The sequence below is a fragment of the Dermacentor andersoni genome, chromosome 7 (genome assembly GCF_023375885.2).
Source record: "Dermacentor andersoni chromosome 7, qqDerAnde1_hic_scaffold, whole genome shotgun sequence".
Taxonomy (NCBI): Eukaryota; Metazoa; Arthropoda; class Arachnida; order Ixodida; family Ixodidae; genus Dermacentor; species Dermacentor andersoni.
In genome coordinates, this window is record NC_092820.1 from 83,084,855 (window position 1) to 83,108,220 (window position 23,366).

A 23,366-nucleotide genomic window follows, 5' to 3' on the forward strand; every position below is an offset into this window, starting at 1 on the left:
TAGAGGCACCTGCTCGCCGACGTAGCAGATGACGTAATGTCCTTCCGTTTTCCGAACTAATCGTGCTAGCATAGAGAAAGGTGATGTTCGCTGCGAAATTACGTAGCTCCGTAGCATGGTTACGCTCCGTAGTATGGTTACGTTCCGTCGCCAAAATAAAACCTTAGTAGACACACACAGACGGTGTCAAGCTACCCTCAGGTGATGCGACACTTCCATTGGTTCCGTCGAACCTCCTATGCGTAGAAAAAAGAAAAGACAAAGGAAGAAAACGCCGCCCGTCGCTGTTACTAGGCGCAAAGCAGAAAACAAAACAAATGCTCGTAGCAGCGTTCGCCAGCGAACGGATAACGTAGTTGCAAGGTTGAGAGCAACAGACTTAGTAAACCATTGCGCCACCTCCAGATGAATGTGGAAACATCGTAGTACGTGGACGGTAGCCTCGAAAACTTCACGGTCTCGCATCAAGCCACCTTCCTACTAGCGAAATGCGGGACACTCTGACCGGCAAGGGGGGCAGGGTACGGCGCGACATTTTCTCTTGCAATATTTTGTCATCTCTGAAACAGGGAAACAGAGTAACTGATAAAAGAAGTTCGAATACACATGCGTGTAAATAAAACTATTTTATGCACCACTGCCACGTGCTCCGACACGAAACAGTTAATATCAACAGAAAAATTCGGCAACTAGAAAAACAATCACAAGAACAGCTGCGTCACGTTACTCATTAAGGGCTTGGAAGGTACTCGACGCCGCTTGTTTTACTTCCTTGAAGTCATATTTCTCGTCAGATCGAACCGCCTCTAAAATGGCTGTCTGATCGCACGAACTGGTAGAGCTCCTGACAGGTTTGCTCATAGTTTGCCTTTACCAATATTTCGACCTTTATCAGGTCCACACTACATCGGCTTTGTTCAATGCTCCAAGCTCCCGTCATGAGCGAAGAAAGTCGCTCCGCGAAAACACTAGTCAATGGAATGCTCAGCACAGCTTGCAGCGCTACATACGCGTGTTCCCTAAACATGCTTTTGATTTCGCTGCGACTAGCTACCCGATCGCTGGCTGCATGCAGCTCGTCCACGTTGATGGCCGATGTCAACTGAACGCTGCATCAACTTTCGAAAGGTCACTGAACAACGGAACTGAACATGTTTGCGCTGCAAGTCCAAGCACTGAAGTTGCTGCGTTGAAGACGCTACGGCGCGCGTCTTTAACCGAGGGCGGGACATTTCTGAAGAACTTGTTCTCTCTCGCAGGATAATAGCCCTGAATGTGGGACAGTACCGCGAGTCGCGGAACGGGTGGTCGCCCTACATCAAGCATTTAATCTGACGGGTGGCAGGACGATAAAAGTTGGACAGGAGAAAAATAAGCAGCAGCAGTACAAAGGTTTTCACGTGCAACGGCACTTCAAGCCGCCACACCCGTGCGCAGCTACACAACAACAAAAAAAGTTTTAAAAAAGAAAAAGAAGCGAGAACGTACACGCTGACATTAAATTTATGCACCGGCTTTTAATGAAACTTGTCCGGCTTCAGCGACATCTCCTCGACGATGCACTCGTGCACAAAGTTCACCGTCGCCGCATCGGTGGCAGGGACGTTGTAGCTGACGAACACTTGGCATCCAGTTCGCTTGGTCAGCTTCGCGGCGAGCGCGTTGGACGTCAGGTCCGAAGCGTCGCCCATCAGGCAGCTTGCCGTGGGCGCCTTCTCGAAGGCCGTCGACATGGCGACCGAGAGGTTCTTAAGGCACCCGCTCTGCGAACCCACCCAGAGGAAGAAGCTGGAGTCCATGCGAAGCACGAGAAAGTGCACGCTGTTGCCGTTGAAGTGGCGCGAGAACTGGTGCGTCGAGAAGCCGCGTGAATTCGAACTGGCCGACGAAGCCGCCGCCGATGACGTCGCCGCGGTAGTAGGCATTCGCGCTCTTTCACCCCTCCACGACCCAGAAGGCGAATATCGTATTATGCGCCGTTGGCAGCCAGTGCGCGGGCATGCGCCGAAAACAAAAGAAACGCCGACCTTTGTAGTACACAAACCGCGTCGGAGGCAATCCACCAAAGAGCGACGACGACAACAACAACGCGTTCATGTGGGCGCAGCCATGTTGTTGCAAAGAAACAAAAAAAAAAAAAAAGAATAGAAACCGGCTAGGAGACACCGAGCGACGTGTTCTTCGAATTGGTAGAATAGCGTGCGCCATCTGGGCGCTGCGGAAAACATCGAATATGGCGCGGTGGGCGCTAGTCTCGGAGGCCTGCGCGCTGTGGGATCACGAAGCATTTTAGAAAGCAACTCCTCCGAGGTCCTCACACTTTAGCATACGCCTAAAAATCTATTTGCAGCTGCACATTAGATTAATTTCTACGCATAAAAAACGAGTAACAGCGCAAGGCACGCTGTTACTCGTTTTTTATGCAACATGTTATAATGCATGGTATAATGGTTCCCGGCTCCCTGCGCACATAAAAACTCTATGCCTGCGGGAGGCCGGTATTATCCTCACGAACTCTTTCTCCCCAACCAGACCTCCTCAGCGAGGGATGTGACTCTAACATGTACCAACCAGCCCAATTTCGTACTTTATTGTAATTACTACACAAATAGAGCTATAATAGTAGTATGCTCACACACTTTTTCACCCCCACCCCTCTTCCTGAGTGAGAGGTTAAAATCCACACACCAGAAACCACTGCTACTGAGTAACAAAAACAGAGCTCGAAGGCTATGCTTTCCGAAGATTGTGTACGCCAGAAAACGATTGCCGGCTGGAAACGCACCTACGAAAAAAAAAACAGACAATGAAGCCAGAGAAATAAATTATGTTTCAACTGAAATTTAAGAATAAGGAAAAGAGAAATTAAAGTGAAGGAAAAAACAACTTGCCGCACTCATATTTTGCAAATCTCGAAGGCCATGCCTTTGCATGCTGCAAGTGCCGGAAGCTATTAGATAAGAGGGGAGTGGGGGGTTAATTAGTGCGATGCCCGCCATCTTTTGAACTTTGAGTTTCGGTTAATGAGCGGCGAAATAGCCCAAAGGTTATGGGCTCTGAGATGTTGGCCTGGCTATAGTGCCTAGAATATACTGGCTAGTGTGCCGTCCGCGGCCTCCCGGGTGGCACCGGATGCAATGAATGCCGGCGGCTGCCGCTAGGAGCGCTGCAGTGCAGGTGGGTGCCGCGGCACCATCCGGTCTTCGTAGGCCGCCGTGTTTCCACCGCATCGGCAAGCGGGCTGTTGGGCTTTTTGTTTTTATTAAGCTGTAGCCGCAGCACAGTTCAAATGTGGGCAGCTGATTTATAAATCGTGGTTTGTTTTGAGAACAACAGGCATCTCTAGCGCTTGTCGCTTGTGTGAAAAGCGCGTGCTATCTCAGCTCGGCTTCGAGCGGGGAACCTGATGTGTTTCTATGCTGGCGAAGAGAAAACGTAATTTTTAAGGCAAATGCCTTAGATCTCCATGTTCCAAGGCCGTTTTGCGAGGTACAGAACACATCACATGATCCAAGGAAGGCCAGAAACGAACCAAAGCATGTCCAGCCGTGTATAAGAGATGCTAAATGATTAACAAATTTAATTATTGATTATAGTGATTGGATTAAGGGGTATTAGGTTGAATTAGGGGGATTAAGGTGTATTAATTAAGGAGGATTAGGGTGGATGAAGGAGGATTAGGGTGCATTAAGGTGAATTACAGGCCTTACAAGGCGTTCGCCTTCGTGTCTCTTCGGCGGTAGCTAAGGATACTTGTTTATTCTAGCCATGATGGCAGCGTAATTTTTTTAAGGGTAAGTTTTAAGTTACATTTTTCATTCTAATAAAGTAAAGGAATTCTAAGGTTACGTTACTGTTCTATTGATGTTATATTAATGCATAACCACTGAAAACCGCTGTAACCGATCATCCATTGAAATGACTTGAATTTCGCTGTCCTCTCTTTTTATTTGCTGCTATTTCTGCCTATTATCGTATTGTTGTCCTCATAGGCTTGAATGTTTTTTATTCTTTGTAAACCATGTACCCATCTCCTCATAATGCCCATTGGGCCACAAGGATAGGATAATAAGTAAAAAAATTTTGCCTGTAAAATGGACTGCATGCGGTGTTCTGTGTACTATACATTTGTTAATACCTGGTAAACACGTGCAGATTTCTTTTTATGTCTGATATAAGTGAACGAAAATGGGAAACAGATCTTTCATTTAAGCGTAACCAATATTTTATTCTAGCGTAACAACAGTCAAACGCGGGCATATAAGACAGCCCTAGATGAGATAATGCACACATACCTGAAGAAGATAGATCTAGTGGCAGTGACGCAGTTTAAAGAGCTTCTGCCGTTGCCTTCGCGCTTCCCTCTCTTTGTTGATGCCTTTTACAAAAAAAACCGAAACCTCAAGAAAACGTAGAACTTCTTGTCAAAGCTGGTTTTTCATGCTTTGGGCACCCTAGTTGGGGAAAGGCTACAGGTGACCCGAAAAATCAGCTAGACTCGCTACATGTAACTTGTTTTTGCTAAAGAACACAGTAAAAGCATCTTCCACGGCCTTCACAGCGGTTGACAAGGTCTGACTAAGATAGACAAGGCCTCCATTGTCAAAATGCGTAGTGCAATAGCGAAGCAGCGTCGGCACTAGCTTCAGCTTTACTTACGCAAAGGAAGCCTGCACACTGTGGTCAAGAATTTTGGGCAGTGATCTTTCTTGCAACATAACAGTATAGTAGATCAAAGCACTACTGCTCCTTCTTTCTTGTTTTTTTCCCCCTAGTACTCACGAAAAGTAAGGTGCATGCTTAGGATACTCAGGAAACATCGTGGGTATAGCGTAGGGTTTCAGGCGTGGTTTATCGCGGGGAATCTCGTGGACAACGCCGTTCACGGTGATAGAGAACGCGCGCTCGACTAAGCTGTTTTCGAAATGTTTTTTACAAACCACAGCAGTTGGTGCCGGCCTTCTGTCCGCTCTCCTGATCATTCTTGCCCATTCTGCTGCCGCTTCGTATCAGTGGTGGAGTGAACAAGGATACACGCCCTTTGTTCGAGCGGTAACCGCTTCGACACAACGGCACAAAGCAGGTCCTCTCCTTGCACTGTCTCTTCAGCATTTTTTCATCGCCGCCGCATAGTTCTCGTAATGACAGGCACACGAACACAGCAGCGACGCACTCACTCTTTGACAACACTAAGAACAAACACGCAACGCTGTATTAACACTGAAAACGCCAACATAGAAACCGACGCAACAGCTGCGAAACTGATATGCGAAGCAGACGACACGCGCAGTCTGCACCCACCCATGTGGCAGCGACCTCTGTCGGCCACCGTGGGCATTCGTTGCAGGCGGCGCCACGCTCCTCCATTGAAAAGAGCGGGTGCACGGCACACTAGACAGTATATTCTAGACACTATAGCCTGGACTATAGTTTAGGTTGCGCACTCAACTATTCATTAATCCGACACATTCGGCGCTGTTCCAGTGCAGTTGCGAAATACGAGAATGAACTTTAATGACGAGGATGGCTCAGTGCCCTAGGCAAGGGTATCGGTAGTAAGTTTCATCAGATGAATAACTATAGCCGCCACGTGGGCAAATGACATCAAGGTCGCATATAGGCATCCCCACGCCACGATTACGGCACAGTGCGAAACACGAAATGCGATGTCTGTTTCGCTTTCGCCATACTTCTCTCATTTTAATGCTTGCTAAAAAAAGACACGCATTAACTAGCTCGGGCCCTTTCGTTTCAAATGCGCGTAAAACGCAGAAATGTTCCGATTAGGCAAGCGAAAAAACCAATTGAAGGTCCTTTATTTTCTAGGAGACTTAGGATGAGTAGATAACTTGTCTTTGAGGTCTTGGGGCCTTTCTTTGGAGCCTGTCTGGTCTGGCGTTCGGAGCCTTCCGGGTCTGGCCCCTTGGAGCTGGTGGAGGCTTGCTTTTCTATGACCCTTCCCTGATGCTGCCGATGTCTGCGCCGTCACACCTGCGACGACCTCTTTGAAGTGGTTGTCTGAAGCTCTACCTAATGGAGTAGAAGACAGTTGCAACTGCTCGAATTCCGAGACTGAATCGTCCAAAATACCAGGAGCATCCCCTCCGATTCCGTGTCTGACAAACTCCTCTGCTCTTTGGCTGAGGGACATCAAAGCCAAAAGTTGCTTCTGGTGCTCTTTGCCTTTTGGAGGTTCCACTAATTCTGCTGACATTGTAGTCTTTGTGATGGGCAGCTCTGTCGCATTACAGTAGGCGAGTTAGTTTTTTTTTTTTTCACGATGTAAACGCAAAAGGAACTCTTTTAATCAAACGAAAGACAATGGTTAGGAGTAGATGAGATGGACTAGACAACTTTTATCACAGCCTTGTGACCTTCATAATGCACTCAAAAGAAATACCCGAAAAGAGCGGAGCAAGCTCTCTTTGGAAACGGGTCATTTAGGTGGGTGGCTCTTCTGATGTCGCCCGGCCGTCTGGGTTGGAGGAGCTGTTGGGTGCAGGCGCCGGGGCTTGCATTCGCGGGGCTGAAGTGGTCGCAGTGGGGATTTGAGGCACAGGCGGAAAAGGCACTGGAATGCTTTGGATAGCCAGCCGGGAGTAGGTTAGTGCCCCCAAGCTGTGCAGCACAGTGCCGGGCCGGCCAGGAGGAAGACTTGCCAGAACGGTCTGGGCGTTGGTGAGACTCTCCATGGGTTCAACTGAACCCCTAGGGAGCCCAGTCTTAGCCCATATGAACCACTCGGTGGCGTCAAAGGAGGTCGGGAGGCCAGCTCCGGAGTAGCCCACAGTTGCCCGCAGCTCTTCTGCTGTTTCTAGGCGGCGGGGGCGATCCTCAGCTTCGGTTTTATCCAATGCCAATTGACGGCTTCGCATGCTAAGGGCAAGTGCAAAAATCCTGGCGTTCATGAAAACTAGTGCCTCATTTACACACCCGACAATACGAGCTTTCAGAGACCTCTGTTGCATTCGGAGGATACCGACAGAGTGGATGAATGCGTGAAGGTCGGGGGCAACAGCCACGGCAAGTGGCGAATTGGTCACAACTCCCAAGAGTTTTAGATATGGAAAGTACGACTTCTCGATAGCAGCAAATTCATCTACTTCTGTGTAGAACTTCAGCTGGTCAATCAGTTCTCGTGTCCAAACCCACTCTACCCACTCGTGAACCTGTAACCCGGTCAGGCTACGCATGAAAACAACGTCGTCGAAGATTGTGCAGTCTTTGCAAAACGACTGCATGGTGCTCTTCCGGAACTTGGCGAGTGGATGATTAGGAAAGTTGACAAAGAACATGTCAATGGCAGCAAGGATTGCGTTGAATGCTTTGTGGTTGACGAGCTCAGCGCCAAAGTATTTGGCGGTCATGAGTGTGGATTTCACAGTGGTGTGGTGACCGTCCATCGGATAGGTTGTAGCTATTGACAGTCCGCGAGTGACTAAAGACTGCAAGTCGGCCTCGTTGGGTGTTGTGGTCGCCAGGGTGATCCGATGCGAGTAGCACAGCAGGAAGGCTAGGGTCGTGTCATTGCAATATGCCTCTTTACTGTGAGGGGCATCACCATGGTAGTCTGGAACAGGGATTTCGTGAACGTTAATCAAGTCCATCGGACACAGGAATTCCCCGGCCTTTTTGATCACTAGGCCTCTGTCGACCACAAAGTCTTCTGTCAATTGAATCGTCATTGTCTTTGCAACATCGTGCAGTAACACCGCAGCCATGTCACCGCAGACTCTGTTGTTGGAGAACATGTGTTTAACTCGGGCTGGAAGGTCCCCATCGTCTCGCTTCCGGTAGAGGCGGACGACAGGTTTCTGGAACGGATCAGCATTGAAAAAACGTTTTAGGTCTTGAAGCCCGGTGGTCTTCCCTTCAAGCCCGGTGGTCTTCGTCCAAGCCCTCAACTTCACAACTTTTCTAATCCCTGTCGAGGGCAAGTAGATGGCGATCCCCTCGCCTTTTTCAGAACGTGCATATTCGCCTGGATCAGACATGTAGAGAGAACACACACAAACAATATCACAACATAGAACATATAAAATACCACACAAATGGAACACACTGACCACACTAGGCTCACGGAGGTGAGCCTAGTGTAGTCAGAACATCTATACAGAATCTCTAACTTACACATATACCTTTACAGCTAGCCTCAATACTCGGAGAAGAACCGCTAGTGCCCTACACTGACTTGTTGGGCTTTTTAGAAGAAACTTTTTTTTTTTTTGCACAGACTATAAAGTAACGCAGCCTTTGCTGCTTTAACATTTGATTTCTTAATATCTTGCGGCTGGCGCAGCATGGCCTTAGTCGCTTTTGCACCATTAAAACCGAATTAACTAAATAACAATAATGGACATAACAATGCAATGGATTTAACAAAGTAATTTTGTCTTAATAACTTCGTTATAACGAGGTTTCATCAAAAGGAAACATGAAATGCCGGCGAATGTTGGGTACAGAATCTTGATTGGCGGTCGTAGTCTTCTCCCGTCCAATTCCCTAGTTCTCACCTGCACAACTGCTGAGAAGTAAAAGAAAAAAAAAAAAACAAGAAAAAAAAACAAGAAAAAAAAAACAAGAAAAGCCTGGATGCGAGTTCCCAGCACCGCTCTAAATCTAGCATTCACACGACGGATCGACTTCCGCGGACGAGTATGACGTCCATGCGTGCCGCCAAATCACGTCGCACACAAGGACGTCGCAGATTAGCGGCGCGATTCTATGCAGCTGCTCATCCGCGCCACGGCGTAGTAAAGGCTCAACCAGACGTACGCGTTCCAATGCGTCCGCACACGCCGCGCTGACTCGACGTCGCGTGGCGCCCGACGGAGGAAGAGGGCGCGCACCCAAACGATGCACTAAAGCCCCTCAATTTTTCAAAAGTAGCGCCATTCTTAGATCTTTCCGCCACCGCGCTCACCCTGGCGCGTCCTCCTCCACGCTTCCTGTCGCCCCAGCCTCCTCCGCTCCCCCATTGGCCAATCTGTGTCACGTGGAGGCGGGCGCCACGCTTTTGTATATTTTTTTCTTTCCAGCGCGAAGCAGGCGCCGCGCTTTTGTATATTTTTTCTTTCTAGCGCGCGCCGACCTCCATTGTTGGGCCTGCGCGACGAAAGTACGGCAGGCGGACTGACGGAGTGCGTTAGCGTAATAGAATGTGCAGGGCCGAGAACTTAATTGCGATGCCATGCTGCTGCGCCTTCGGTTGCCGCAACAGACACAGCGAGGGCAAAAAGCTTTGCTTTGCCGTCCGGCGGGCGCAACGCAAAAAGTGGGGATTGCAGGATCGGGCGGGCTGACTTCGATGAAGTGGCAAAGAACGCATGGCTTAGTGAAGTAAGGGCCACGGCTACTCACAACCTCTTATTTTGAGCCTAGTTCACACCTTCCGCTTCGAAAAAGTGGGTGTTCATGCTCTGCGGGGTTTTTAGCGCGTTGTTTGACTTTCTTTTTTCGAATGTGCTCGCTTTGTTTCATGTAGTATCGTCTTGCGGTGAAATGCACGCATCTGCAGCTGGCCTGTGACATAAAAGCGACTTTATTCAGGGTGTGTTTTGAGCTCCACCAGAAGTTAGCACATTCTCGACGCTATTGCAAGGCTCACTATGACTTACGATGCAGTCATTTAGCTTCGAATGTACGCCCGCATGTATTGATTTGGTTTGTGGTGATTAATGTTTTTAACGTTCCGAAGCGACTAAAGCTAGGATGGAGGTCGTAGTGGATGGCTCCGGATAACTTTATCTAGCTCGCCTGGGGATGTTTAACGTGCACTTTGATCGTAGAGTCGTACGTGGGCCGGTAAATTCCTCGTTGGCGTTTCATAATACTCGCGCGCTAGCGCTGCTTTAGAAGTTGGCGCCTCGGCGCGATTGTATTTCTTCAAAAAATTTTATTTACTGGTGTAACAACTTGTCATTATTTCGTATTATTGACGGCGCCTCCAGGGCACCAAAGCGGCAACGGGAACACCAAAGCTAGAACCAGCGCTGGATGGGGCTCGCCGAAGCCTGTGCATGCCAAGGGGGTATAAGATCGCGGACAGCCAATTTTGTATGCGAACACTCCCTGCGACTACTGCATTAGTGTAATGTTACGTGCTCTTCAGAGGCCTCCGTTAGCCATTACATGTGCCCTCCTGGAGCAGTACTTGTAAAAAAAAAAAACAATATATCGTCACGATTACCAAAGCACCCCGCAATGAAAAAACGACCCTGTTGCCAGGCATTGCTGACCGCACACAGCCGGAATCTCTCACGCGCCGACCGAACAAAAGTGTCCTGCAGGTACGTGAAGAACCTACGAAACCACGTACACATACTTTCACGCTGTCAACACTTGAAACTTTGGTAATTACGCGCGTGTTTGAGTACACCGCGTGCTTGCGTCGTGTTTCAGCAACGCGAACTCTCAACGTCGCGCGCTTTACGCCTTAAATACGCCTTGAATAATGGTCATTTTCTCTATTTCTTCCGCAATTCCAACACGAAATTCTAAAGGCCAGTTACCGACTGACGAAGAAAGATCTCGATTGAAAAAACTGCTCCGCAGGGCTCGAACGAGCTTTTCTGCGGATTTTGTCCCGTAGCGTGTTAGCCGTCGTCTGCTACGGCAGGCCCACCACCGGCGGCGCCACCGTCGAGGCCGCGCCGAGCGGAGGAGGAGGGAAGCGAATGGCGCTACTTTGGGAGATTGAGGGGCTTTACGATGCACGAGTGGCCGCGCGTAGCCGCGCGTCTCGTCGCGGCGGCGCAGTGCTGCTAGCTTGCCATGTTCAAGGCAGTCTAGCCTTCGCTTAACGGCCACGTTAAGCAATGTGTTACATATTAGACAGTTTTAGTTTAGCGTCAGCAACTATAGCGTACGCTATAATATAGCGTACGCTAAGCAGCGCACGTTTTCTACAATTTTAGTTGACCGGCGATATCTTGGAATCTCGGAGGCCATATGCCGTTGTTGCGGCTATTTCGCGCCATTAGCGACAGGTGGCGCTGACATCTCGAATGTTTGTTTCGTTAGGCTTTGACTCGTTCGAAACGAGAAGCGATCTCGAAAACACCACGAGGTTATCCATAATACTCTGTCGTCGAAGCGGCCTGAGACTGCGAAAGCCGTTTACACAGTCATTTGCTACGAACGAAGTGCATTTTACAAAAGCAACGCCAAATTCAATTCGAAGCGGGTAGCCGGGACCGCCGCCATGTTTCCTGCAAGCTCCGCAAACCCCGCAACAACGCTAGGGTGACCCGGGCTTGCCTGAACGTCGCGCGAAGAGTCGTTTCGGAAGTGATGTTGGCTTGCCGTGGTCATGTGAGGTGTGTCATGCTACTGACGCGAGCGGCAGCTTCCGGCGCGGGCGCAAAAATTCTAGCGGTTGTAGGTCTCCACGCCGCCGCGCGCCGACACGCGAAACAGCCTCCGCGCCTGACGCCGTACGCGCCCAGGCGTGGTGCGGCGCGTGCGGGCGCATTGGAACGCGTACGTCTGGTTGAGCCTTAACTCCACGGCACGGCCCGTCGTGTGAAATGGGGGGGGGGGGGGGGGGGGGACGCTGCTAGCTTGCGTAATACTGTACAAGTCAAAGGCTTACCGCGCAAGTCCGAAACTTGCGGGGTTTCGGGCTGTCGCGGTGGTTGTGTGGGGCCGTTGCATTGGGTTTTCCGGGGGCTCCGTGTCCCTCTCTTCCCTGCCCGGACGGGGTGGCGGCAGCGGGTCATAAAACAATGTCGCTCTGCTGTCATCCCTCCCACGGGAAGCTCAACGGGCTTCAACCATTTGGCCGACATTTTGGCGGAATTCGGGCCCTGTTTGCGTGCGCTCCGGTTACGCGCGCGCAAGACGGGGGGCGCCCGGGGGAGACCAACCACGTCGGGCGTCGGCAGGTGCCTACACGTGTACCCTCTCTGCCGGCGGCGGCCCCCTTTGTCCGCCGCCGGCCGATGGTTACTTCGGCGGGAGCGCGCACTCTTCCGTCGTCTCGATGTCCCGAGGCAGCGACTTCCGATCGTGCCCCCGTCCGTTCTCTTCATTTCCATTCACTCTGCTGTGGGGGTGCACCACGGCAGCCCCTTACTGCTGGGTTCTTTGTTCTGTCTTTCGCGGTGCCCCGTCAGCGGCCGGCGGCGACGATTTGGCCGCGTATACTGTGTCGCAGTTAGATTTAGATTCCGACTTGTAGATAGAACTGGTGTTCGTTATGGAATCCCAGCTTAATAAATGGTATTTCTTCCTTCCCGAGTGCTTCGCCTAGAGTCTCCCTTGCTCCGCGCGCGGTCTCGCCTTCCCCTAGCCGGGGCCGGAGCAGGCGCCCCTAGTGTTCGAACCCGCGGTGGTCGTCCGGCGAGCACGCTCCGATACAGCGCGCACCTCACCCTCGAAAAAAGAACATCTCGATCTCTTCTCGCTACGTCCGATACGCACACCCTCGCCGGCAACGCAGGTCTTTTTGAGAATCGTAAAGCCTTCGCAAACACAGCTACGTACAGTCTTGGTCAAAAAACTTGAACCCACTATGAACGGTAGGGGAGCGGCTGCGCGCCGCTGCTCGCTTGCGCCGAGGATAAAGAGAGCGAGGGAAGCATGCCTCTTACTCTCAAGCATGCTTTGATAACAGGGTTCGTGAAAAACTAGTGCAGCGTTCACTTTGCCAGCTGTGAGGTCGTCTTGCGGCCGCCGTGGTACGGCGCTTCGCGCGACCAAATGCGCTCGTCTGCCCGGCTTCCATGCAGCGCATGAGAGCACAAAATCTTCCTAGTTATCGAAATTTATTACAATTTTATCCTACACATTCAAAGGCGAGAGCCCTCGCATTATGCTTTTAGATAAACATTTTGAATGTGTTTCTAAGTGCGATGAAAACAAAAGATAAAAAATAGACCAACACCTGTCAGTGCTGTCTAGCGTTGTTCCAGGTTTTATTATAATATGCGGGCAATTCAATCATCGATCGTTTAGAAAAGACCAGAAGCAGCAATTTCGACTACAAAGGCTCTCTTGGGGAAGGGCCTGTAACCACCGTTGTAATATTTGAAATACGTTGACCGCATTTCTCCATTAAGGAACGACCAAACGAGTGCGTTTGGCGTTCAAGCTTTTTAATTAAACCCACAGAGAAGTTATGAAAACTTTTCGGGACTAGAAGATGTTTGCCCGGTATCGGTAGCCGATTGAGTTAGACCCATTCCCTGGGCATTTTGGAAAGTGCCCACTACCTCGCCTTTTTTCATATCTTCGTACATACTGCCTCATTGTCGTTAGGGCCCACTTTCATGCACACATGAGGCCAGTGTAGCTTCATCCCCTTGGCATCACACATCACGCGTTTGAATCGCCTAAAGTAGACCAGCGCCACAAGATTATAGGATTCTCTCATAGGAAGGCGTCACACCGGCGGTGCTGCCGCTGTCACGGGTTCACTGGAAGGAGTGTTTTAGATATAGTTTACTGGGGTATTGTTCGTCTCTACTGGAGAGGGTTTCACAGGCAGTTTAAAAGAAAGGGCTATACGTAGCGTCCTTTCAACCTGAGACCTTGGCTAGTTTACAGTCAAGCACATGGGTAAGCTGCAATTGTTCGGGGCAACCACAGACCAAGCCACACACAATGCCTTGAAGGCATGCTACCCCCTGTGATTTCGTCGAGAGACGCTGGGGGCACCCTGAAGCTTATGTTTTCTTGATTAATTTGCTACTTGTGACGTTCATGATTACAAATTCGAGATGCCATTGTGGCACGTTGTTTAATATATCATTAAGCTGCTGAAGTCAGATCTCAGCTACGATCCTCGCAAGGTGCCCTTGTTCGAGCATGCGCAGGGCTATTCACAGCGCTGTTCCTTTAATTTGGTCCCTGAAAACAATAACTAATAATTACGATACTTGGAATTGTGAAATTTCAGCCTATCACGTTTGACAGCGGTCGCCAGAGACCCCAGCCTGCTCATCCAGCATACACTGCAAACAGCATGCTAGCCGGTCGTGTCGCTTCCGCTTCGCCACCGTCGCGTTTGCGCCGAGCTCGCTGTACTAGTTTTTCACGAGCGCTGTTATCAAACGACGCTGGAGAGTGAGAGACATGCTTCCCTCGCCCTCTTTATCCTCGGCGCAAGCGAACAGCGGCGTGCGCCGACGGTGGCAGCGCCGCGATAGCGGAGCGCAGCTGCTTCCCGGCCGTTCACAGCGGGTTCAAGTTTTTTGACCAAGACTGTACGTTTCATCCCCTCACGTGGATAGCGAGAGCTTACATGCTCGATCGGGTAGCGTAAGGAATCGCAAACTTTTCGACCTGACCAGCGAGGAAATGAGACCACAATCGCCGGGCGCCGAGGCAACAACTCGCGTGACACGGCGAAACCGGAAGAACAAAAAAAAGACCGTCGCCGCAAAGCCGAAACGCCGGTGTCTCCGACCGCTGCGAAAGATGCACGGGGGCTCGCGTACCCGATTTCCTACGCTTGAGCATTGCCGAGCACGGTCGCGGCGCGGGGACGTGTTTTCCAAGCGCTGTCGCCCGGTGGCAGTAGGCAACGCAGCCCAAGCCGTGCCCTCGCAGCTGCAAAACTTAGGTTTAGCCCAAAGCGAGACGACGTTCAGGCGACAGGCGCGGAGAAGAAGAGAAACGTCGTCATAGACTGCGGCTTTTCTTTTTCCCCCTACAACGACGAGGCGGCGCAGCGTCGACGAGGTCGTCGCCGCAGAGAAAAGCGATGTAGGCCTACTGGGAGACACCCGCCGCGGGACTTTCCTCTCACTTCGAGCGACCGTGCTAGGAACAGGAGACAGAAACACGAGGTAGTACTCACGCATGGACTTCCACATGCTGCCTCACTACGATGCCAGTCTTCGGGAATCAAATTTACACGCCGACCAGACTGCTCGCACGTTTCTCGCCGTCTATAAAGTGACGATGACAACTGGCTCATAGAGACTGGCCAGGACTGGCTACTTCCGCGGCTCGGTAAACAACCACCGTGCCAACGCGGACGCTGACTATTGGCCCCGAGCTCCACCACTGGAAAAGCCGGCGCAACCGTCGGCGTGACATGCTATTAGGGATCACGTGGACATAGCGGCCGCGTCGGCTGCTTCGGGAGCGCCGAAGCGAGCTGAAAACTAAGAGTTTAAATTCCCTCGTACGCTGCGGTTCTCATTTAGTGGCGAGATTTTCCCGCTTCGAGTGTCTTCTTTACAACGCTTGAAAGCGCTACAATAGGTAGTGGCTGCCTTTGAAAGCGCGCAACATGGTAGACTACTGCTCGGTGCCGCAGTGCCGGACGTACGCAACGGAGCCCGGTATCAGCCTTATTCACACGTAGCCGCAGGTCAAGAAGCTGCGTGAAGCTTGGCTCGCTAAACATAAAACCGGAAAACAGTCATCGGCTACAACTCGGGTATGCAGCAAGCACAGACGCGAGGAAGATAGATTTCTGCTACGGCGCCGGGTCTGCGATGTTCGGAAAACGCGCACTGAGACGCTCGCCCGATGTCAGGATTGGGGGGCTCAATCCCACCGTTCGTAACTCGTTGTCAAGACTGGAGTCCGGCATGAATTAGAAGGTAGCTGGCCCATGCCGTCGTCCAACTTATCCACGCTGAGGACGTTGTTGAAGGGAAGGACTGCTTCTCATCGAGAACGAGGAATGTGGGTTTATTTACAGTATCTAGATATGGACGTAGCTTTCATCAGTCTAGCATGACTGCGAGAGAGAGTGCACTGAGCAGCCGCAAAACAGCGGTTTATAAACACTCAGTCCTCCCTCGATCCCAAGGTGAGGTAAAGAGCAGCCTCTTTGCGCGAGGGCTTACACACACACACGTTCACGGTCCGGAACGGACGTCAGACGGACTTCGTAGAACTCGGAGCTGACCCCCGCGCGCAGCGCGGCCGGTAGCCCAGCGCGGCCGGTAGCCCATTGTCTTGCGTCTCGAACGGCGCGTGGGCAGAGGCCTCAGTAGACGTTCCCGCGGGCACTCCCCCCCCTCGCGGCAGACCAGGTTGGCAGTGGCGGGCTCAGTAACAATAGTTGCTCTGCCGATCGCGTTTAGTCACAATGGCGACGAGGCTAGAGCGTTCCAAGAAAAGGTTGCCGCCGCTGTCGCAACTGGCTGGCAAAATTTGCATCTCAGTGGGCCGTTCTTAACACCGACTATTGTCATGACGGTTTGGTCTATGAACTTGTCGATGCTATAGATACTGGCAAGTTCACTGGAGTGGAAAGGGGGCGGTAAGAAGCACAATAAAAGAAAGCATGGCATGTTGTCATGTATGTGTTATAAATTAATGCACTGGATTACAAGAAAGCAGCGGGAAATGCACGCTGAGAACACCGATAAACATACAGTGCGACGCAACTCGAGAAATAATATTGAAACGTCCAAGAACGTCCGCATTTTCCCCGTCGTTTGGCGCCATGAAAATATTTTGTTCATAACGTTTGTTCATAGTATTTGCATCGCTCTCGGGTGGTGTTGGCATTTGTGTTTGGGGCCATCATTTTTCAATATAACGCGTTTATACGAAATAATATTGGTTGAACATAGCAAACTTACGACAATGTTGTCCACTTTTCACTGCTGCATTTGTATTGTAATCAAAATTATTGCCTTCTCGCGCAATCAAAAGTTGTGACAACGGCGTCTTTCTAATTTATAAAATGAAATGTACGCAAGGCGGCGTCTTGAAGTTTCCTTCCGTGGTTTGAGTAACCAGCGAAGTCAACAAACGATGGCAGCGCCGGCGCTTGCGTCGCGCTAGTGGATATCTCTGGCGCGCGCAACGCTATCGGTGATATTCGGCCGTTTCTCAGCGAGCCGAGTCGGGCCGAGTCACTTGCGTTTCACGAGATAGCGATAACGTGGCCTAGAACGCGCGCGTATCACCACTGGTAGGTCGCGTATGTTGTCTCAAGCAAGAAAACAAGCGCTTTGGCGCCAACATACGATGACTCATTCCATTTCCCGGGGACACGCATCCTAGCTATTGAAGCAGACGACGGCTTGTACGCAGCAGACGATGGAAGCGAGAAGCGTTTTCGACGGAATAATCATACGCTCTGAGCTAGCGGCTTTATTTTTACTGCGGAGGAAAACTGGGGCCGAATCTTATAACGGTTCGGTTGGGCAACCGTTCCTTTGGCCTCACCTGATTGGCCGAAATTTTGATACGTCACAGGTCGTCAGAGGCAGCGGGGCGGTATCGCAATTTTTGAATACGTCACGCATGTGTCAATCATCTTCAAAGCGAACCGGTCGTAGGAACCGGCGAAGGGGTAGTCCGCTTTGGGTTCCGTTGCTGTGGCTTGGCTTTGGCTTGTGACCCTGGCCGCGCGCGCCGGTCGCGCGCCGGTCGCGCGACCCCGGAGACACGCGGGCGTCGCGCGCGCGTGCGTTGGTTGCTTCGGAGGCTATTACTTGCCTTCGTCGTCTGCTTGGCGTTCCTCTTTCGGTGTCGACCACGGCTGGAAGCGCGATACGCGTTCGAAGAAGTGACGGATAATGAGTTGCACCGCCCTTGCTGGCTTTCTAAGTAAACCTTTTGCAGGCTACACTATCAAATGGAGGGGACTCGGGTGCAAGCGTACGAGTGGCCATTCCACGCAGTGGAAGGAATATTGCGCGCTGCGGTTCATCGCCACCGGCCTGCAGCTCCCAGAGGTCGGTCGGACGTGAAGCATTCATCGGAGTGACCTAGATCTCTGCTGCCGACACTGTCCACAAAGTTGCTCTCGCAATTACTGTGTTGGCCGGTTGAAAGGCTGGGTCAGCTTTCCCGTGACCTCAGCTTCAAAGCCAATGCCAAGGAGATATTTGCATGGTGAGATCGAATTCTCAGTGCTATCGCCAGCGTGAATAGCTTGCAGATCGCCGTTCAGCAGTCAGAAGGGTTCAACCTAGGCTGGTTCAGCACTTCCTTCGTTCGGCTGATAAAACTATACAGTCAGGACGGGAAGATATTGTGGAGATCTCTTATTTGGCTGCCTTCTTTTTCTCTGGTTCGGGAGTGCCGCACTTTGTTACTCAATTTTACGGCACAGCGCGCACCGTCAGCACCACACTCTTCGATTTGACTTCGCGCAGGCAATGCAGGGCCCGTGTATCGTAATGTTCGATTTCAAGTTCCATTGCTTTTATTACGCGACGCGCCGTAGGGCTTATCGCAGTGATAGCGGCAGCGCAGCGGCGAGCGAGTCATGTCCAAGCCGATGACGAAGGGCGAAAAAAGAAGGAAAATTGATATAGTCGGCTAGTAAAGGCGTCCCTAAAAACCAGTTCACGGTTTTGTCGCGCTCGCTACTTAAGAAGTGCTGGCAGTGCGTTCCTGTTGCGTGCATCGTGCGAGCTCCTGGTAGCAGACGACATAGCGCTGCGTGCCAACTCATTTACGCTTGCGATGCTTCCTGCAGGCTGAGAATGAAAAAGAATGACATCAATGATTTACTTCTGCATTGCCTAAACGCCCGGCGCTACACGTTTATACTTCAGAACTTGGCGTATAATATTTTATATTTTACATTTATTAAGCAAGCAGAAGCATTATGCAATTCCTCGATTAGCTCGTCATATAATGACGTACACTTCAGAGGTGGCACCCTCTCATCTATTGGTCGCGTCCTCCCCCTTTTCCACCACCGGCTTGGGAGCGGCACATTTAGTGACGTAAGCGGCAAAGCGAACGGTTCGCATTCCGAACCGTTGCTTTCGCGCCACTGTCGGCTCTGTCTTGGCTGTTTCTGGCCGCACGTTTGCCTTTTGCGCAGAAAAGCCGTATCGCCGTCTGCGGGCGCCGTTTTACTCACCGACGGCGCAACGTCACTATGAGACCATGACGTCACCACTCCTCGATCGGAGGGCGGGCGACTTGAACTGCACTAGAGGTACGCGGACGCTTCAGAACGCATTTTCTCTTAAAATAAGTCTCTTCTTCGCATGAAACAAGCGTTTCGAGGTTTCTGGGATGGTAGTTCAACAGTGAACGTTGACTTAAAGGGAAGCTGAAAGCTTTTCCAGAAAAACTGAGTGAAGAGCAGTACGCCGTGGTTTTCAACCCTCTGAATTCGAATATCGCATCGAAATTGAGCGAAAGAAAGCGCAAACATATTTTATTTCGACGAAAAGTGCAGCAGCAGACACGCCCAGCTCGCGCGCCTCGTGTCTGCCTGTGATTGGTCGGGCGCCTCATGACGTCAACAATGGTGTTCGTCCGGACCGACTGCTGCCGCTACACACGAAGCACGGTGCAAAGTAGTTTGGTGGTGTTTTGCTGAGACGGTCATGGAAATTTTCGAGAGCTTGCGTTTCCCTGAGGAGTTCGGCGTTAAGTCCAAACTCTACGAGAGCGATTTTGCGCGCGACGGTGACGGGCGACGGCTTCGAGCGACAAAACGGGCCGTCGCTTGAACAAATCGCTCGGTGTTGTCGCTCGATCGCTCGTTTCTAGAAATCTAGAACTCGTCGCTCGTCGCCCGGAAGTGCGATGAGCGACTAGCCAATAGTGCGAAGCCGGAACTGGATGTACATAACTCAAATACTACTGTTTGTCGCACGGAACGAGCAAACTATTGAATTTTACACGTGCAAGAATAAGAACCTAGTGCAAGACCTTCAGAAATATTTTATGCTCCTTCTTCAGTAACATACATCAACTTAAATTGATAAAGCATGCGTCACGCTAGTTTCGGCGCGTATATTGCTGCGCTCATACCGGGAAGTCGTCGCTCAAAGCCGTCGCTCGCGTGGAGTTCGGCTTGCAGACGACGAGTGAACGCGATAGCCATCGCCTCGCTTGTAGCGCTGTCGCTGTCGCGTGCAAGATCCCTTGTAAGGGGTTTATACTTGTACATACTACACGTACGTACATACTTGTACATACTACATGTACGAGCCGATTGCGAAGAGCCGGCCTCTCCAAGAAGCAAAATATGCTGGTGCAAGCACTGCTTTCCACGCGAACGAAGGCGAAGTGTTAGCATCTCCTTGTGTTGGAAATGTTCTTTGGCGAGCATGTTTTTTGCTAAGCTGCATTCAGCGTTCCAGTGAGTACGTTTCGGGCAAACAACTGTAGTGTTATGTTCCTGCATGCCTCCTCGTAGAACGTAAGCGGTGATGCGATCTTCAGCATTTGTGCGCTGCCCCAAAGCTGTCGGCAATCTACACAGACGGTTTAAACGCGGGAAAAGTTTACCGGCTGTTGTAGCACGTGTAGTATAGAACCTTCATCAGCGCGCCATCCGCACGCTACTCGTAACCGGTGAATTCCGTCGGCTACGTGAGATGGTCGGTTTCTTATGTGTGCGAGAGAAGGGGGAGCGCAGCGTCTTGGCGTGAGCAGGCTTTCCAACTCATGCAAACTTTACGCTTGCACTGCGTTATGGTAGCTGCATGCAGGTTGTTTCACAACACACGTGCGAATAGAAAATTCGCTGCGCTTGGCGATGAAACCTGCGTCAAGGGTGGGCGGTAAACATGCACCTTCCGTTCAGCGTGCTAACTATTTTTTAGCAGAACCCAAAGCACGCATTATTGATAAACTCCGGTAGTAATCGTCACGGAAGTGATTAGAGCACAACACTGTTGTTCTTGAGCGCTTGAAGTTGTTTCGCTTCACAGCAGCCTCCCACTTAGCTGAAAGCTTCTTGTCTTGCAGGAACTAATGGAACATCGGAACATCGTCGCGGCCGCTGGTGTTCGTGCAAGCGTAGGCTGCACAGAACGCCGGCATGATCGGCCTACAAGTTCAAATGATGCTGCGCACGTCAACTACCACTCCTATATACACACAAATAAAGGAATGTAGGGTCGAGCGAAGCAGATTAGGACGGCACGCACGCAGAAATAAGCCCGGTCAGGCACGGTCGCGGAGACTGCGAAGGAGCGGAACACCAGTGTTGACGTCACTAAGCCGCGGTTTCCGGTCTCCGCTCGCATCGTCAGCGTCAGCAGCAGCGCGCGGCGCTCGACGGGGGGCGGAGCTACAGCGCAATTTTAACCGACGATTGCGTCGCCCCTAAGTGAAAAATCCCCCCAAAAAATTTACCTTGATGGTTTATAAGGTTCCCGCATCCGTATATGAGCGTCTTATCGAATTCGACAGACTCTTCAGCTTCCCCTTAATATTAACCTTTCGTGTCCCTTTAAAGAAAGGAAATGCGGGCGAGACAGATGACGACTATTGTTCTGTGGCAAAGGGTGCAACTGTTTTTAGAGTGTAGGCGAGCGAGCCACAGCGAGCGTAAAAACGTTGCTATGTGCTGCTCCCACGTGACCACGTGCTGCGTCATGATGCCGCGACGCAGTGTCCTCCTGGGAAACGAAACCGAAACTGGCTGTAGAAAAGCTGGCATAATAAATTACTTACGGCACTCCCAAGACTTGTCACTGTTTTTTCTAGGGTTTGGAGGTCTACAGGACTTCCACGTAACGCAAAAAAGTATGAATAGCCTAAAATGACTAAATGTTCTGTTTACGAACATTTCGTCACTATATTGCTCAACAGCGTTCATTTCAGTAGTAACTGCGTTGTATTATTCAGCGCTTTCTGCAGCCAAGAATTTTCTTTATTGTGATTTCCTTTATATTACATTACACGTATAGCGATTGTATAAATCTGTTTAATCAGGAACCTTGTACTGATAATCGACTATCATCATCATCCTGGTTACGCCCACTGCAGTGCAAAGGCCTCTCCCATACTTTTCCAACTACCCCGGTCATGTACTAATTGTGGCCATGTAGTCCCTGCAAACTTCTTAATCTCATCCGCCCACATAACTTTCTACCAACCCCTGCTACGCTTCCCTTCCCTTGGAATCCAGTCCGTAAACCTTAAAGTGACACTAAAGGTTAATATTAAGTCAACGTGGACTGTTGAAATACCATCCCAGAAACTTCGAAACGCTTGTTTCGTGCGAAGAAGAGACTTATTTTAAGAGAAAATGCGTTGTGAAGCGTCCGCGTTCCTCTAGCGCAGTTCAAATCACCCGCCCTCCGATCGAGGAGTGTTGACGTCATGGTCTCATAGTGACGTTGCGCCGTCGGTGAGTAAAACGGCTCCCGCAGACGGCGCTACAGCTTTTCTGCACAAAACGCAAACGCGCGGCCAGAAACAGAGCCAAGACAGAGCCGACAGCAGCGCGAAAGCGGAACTATGGTGGCTAGCGTAAGGGAAAGCGCGCGACGATAAGCTGGTTTTTTATTTTATGATGCCAACTTCGACGCTCGTTGCAATGGACGACCCTGACAACGACACATTGGCTCGCGATGCTGGGCTCGAGTACAGCGATTTAAGCACTGATGAACGTGACCTGCTGCTGAGGGCTCGCGCTGCCGGCGTCGTTGCGTACTACTACGACGGCGGCCTGCTTTGAAAGGCACTCCACGTGACTTCAGTAAGTCGGCGTTGAACTCGTTGTATCATATCTGATGAAAGAACATGCGCTATCTACATGCACGATTGCCACGTGTATGTACCTGCCCCTCACTGTTACTAACCCTTTCCACCGTCGACTACAAATAACGACGCAGAATAAAGGAGGTGTGATTTGTTAACAACCCAGCTGTCCAGTCTGTTCGTTGCACACGCGAACGAAACATGGTGTCAGAAGTGGGATGCAAGGCTACCAGCTCAAGCGAATGGTACCTGGGATAGGTGAACGTGAGAAGCAACGACATGGAGCACCTGAGGCAACCTGAACCGCTACGTCTGACAGCGGGTGGCGGAAGGAACTGGAAGCGGTTTCGTCAGCAGTTCGAGTTCTTCCTGCAAGCGACGGTATGCAAAGCCAATCCAAGGTCGGAAGCGGCGAAGACGGCCCTAGCTCCTCAGCGTGGCGGGGGAGGAAGCCTTGGACGTTTTTAACAATATTGTGTTCAGCGGAGAAGAGAACAAGGAAGACTACAACACCGTGATTTCCAAGTTCGAAGAATACTGCACGGAGCAACAGAATGAAATCCACGAGAGATACGTCTTCCGTTCTCGTAGTCAAGGTGAGGCGGAGCCTTTTGAGCAGTTTCTACGCGAGTTGAAAAAACAAGCACAGCACTGCAACTTTGGGACCATGGCAGACGACATGGTACGAGACCAAATTGTCTTTGGAACAAACTCGCCAAGGCTTCGAGAAAAGATGCTCAGGGACAAAAACCTGACCTTGGAAAAGGTTGTCATCCTATGCATGGCAGCTGAAACATCAACTCGTCAAAACGAATTCTGGCAGAAAACAAAGGAAGAACTCGATATGAATGCTGTCACAGCCAGCAAGCGCACTCCTAGAGGGTCCAGGCACGACCTAAAATGCAAGCGCGGCAACCGAAGGCATGCCGTGAGACGCTGCCCAGCTTACGGCAAAGTCTGTTGCTCGAGTAATGGGCGAA

At 50.9% G+C, this 23,366-nt stretch overlaps 2 protein-coding genes across 2 annotated transcripts; both read right to left on the reverse strand.

Moving 5' to 3' along the window:
• Nucleotides 1-1,517: 1,517 nt before the first annotated feature.
• On the reverse strand, nt 1,518-1,925 carry LOC126534212 (proteasome assembly chaperone 4-like). The gene has a single exon (XM_050181478.3). The coding sequence runs from the start codon at nt 1,923-1,925 to the stop codon at nt 1,518-1,520; it is 408 nt and encodes a 135-aa protein (XP_050037435.1).
• Nucleotides 1,926-5,797: 3,872 nt separating this feature from the next.
• LOC126534195 (uncharacterized) lies at nt 5,798-14,992 on the reverse strand. Its single transcript, XM_050181456.3, has 2 exons — nt 14,804-14,992; nt 5,798-7,981 (listed from the first exon to the last, which is right to left on the reverse strand). Exons 1-2 carry the CDS (start codon nt 14,817-14,819, stop codon nt 6,441-6,443), a joined length of 1,557 nt encoding a protein of 518 aa, XP_050037413.1. The 5' UTR covers nt 14,820-14,992; the 3' UTR covers nt 5,798-6,440.
• Nucleotides 14,993-23,366: the final 8,374 nt, after the last annotated feature.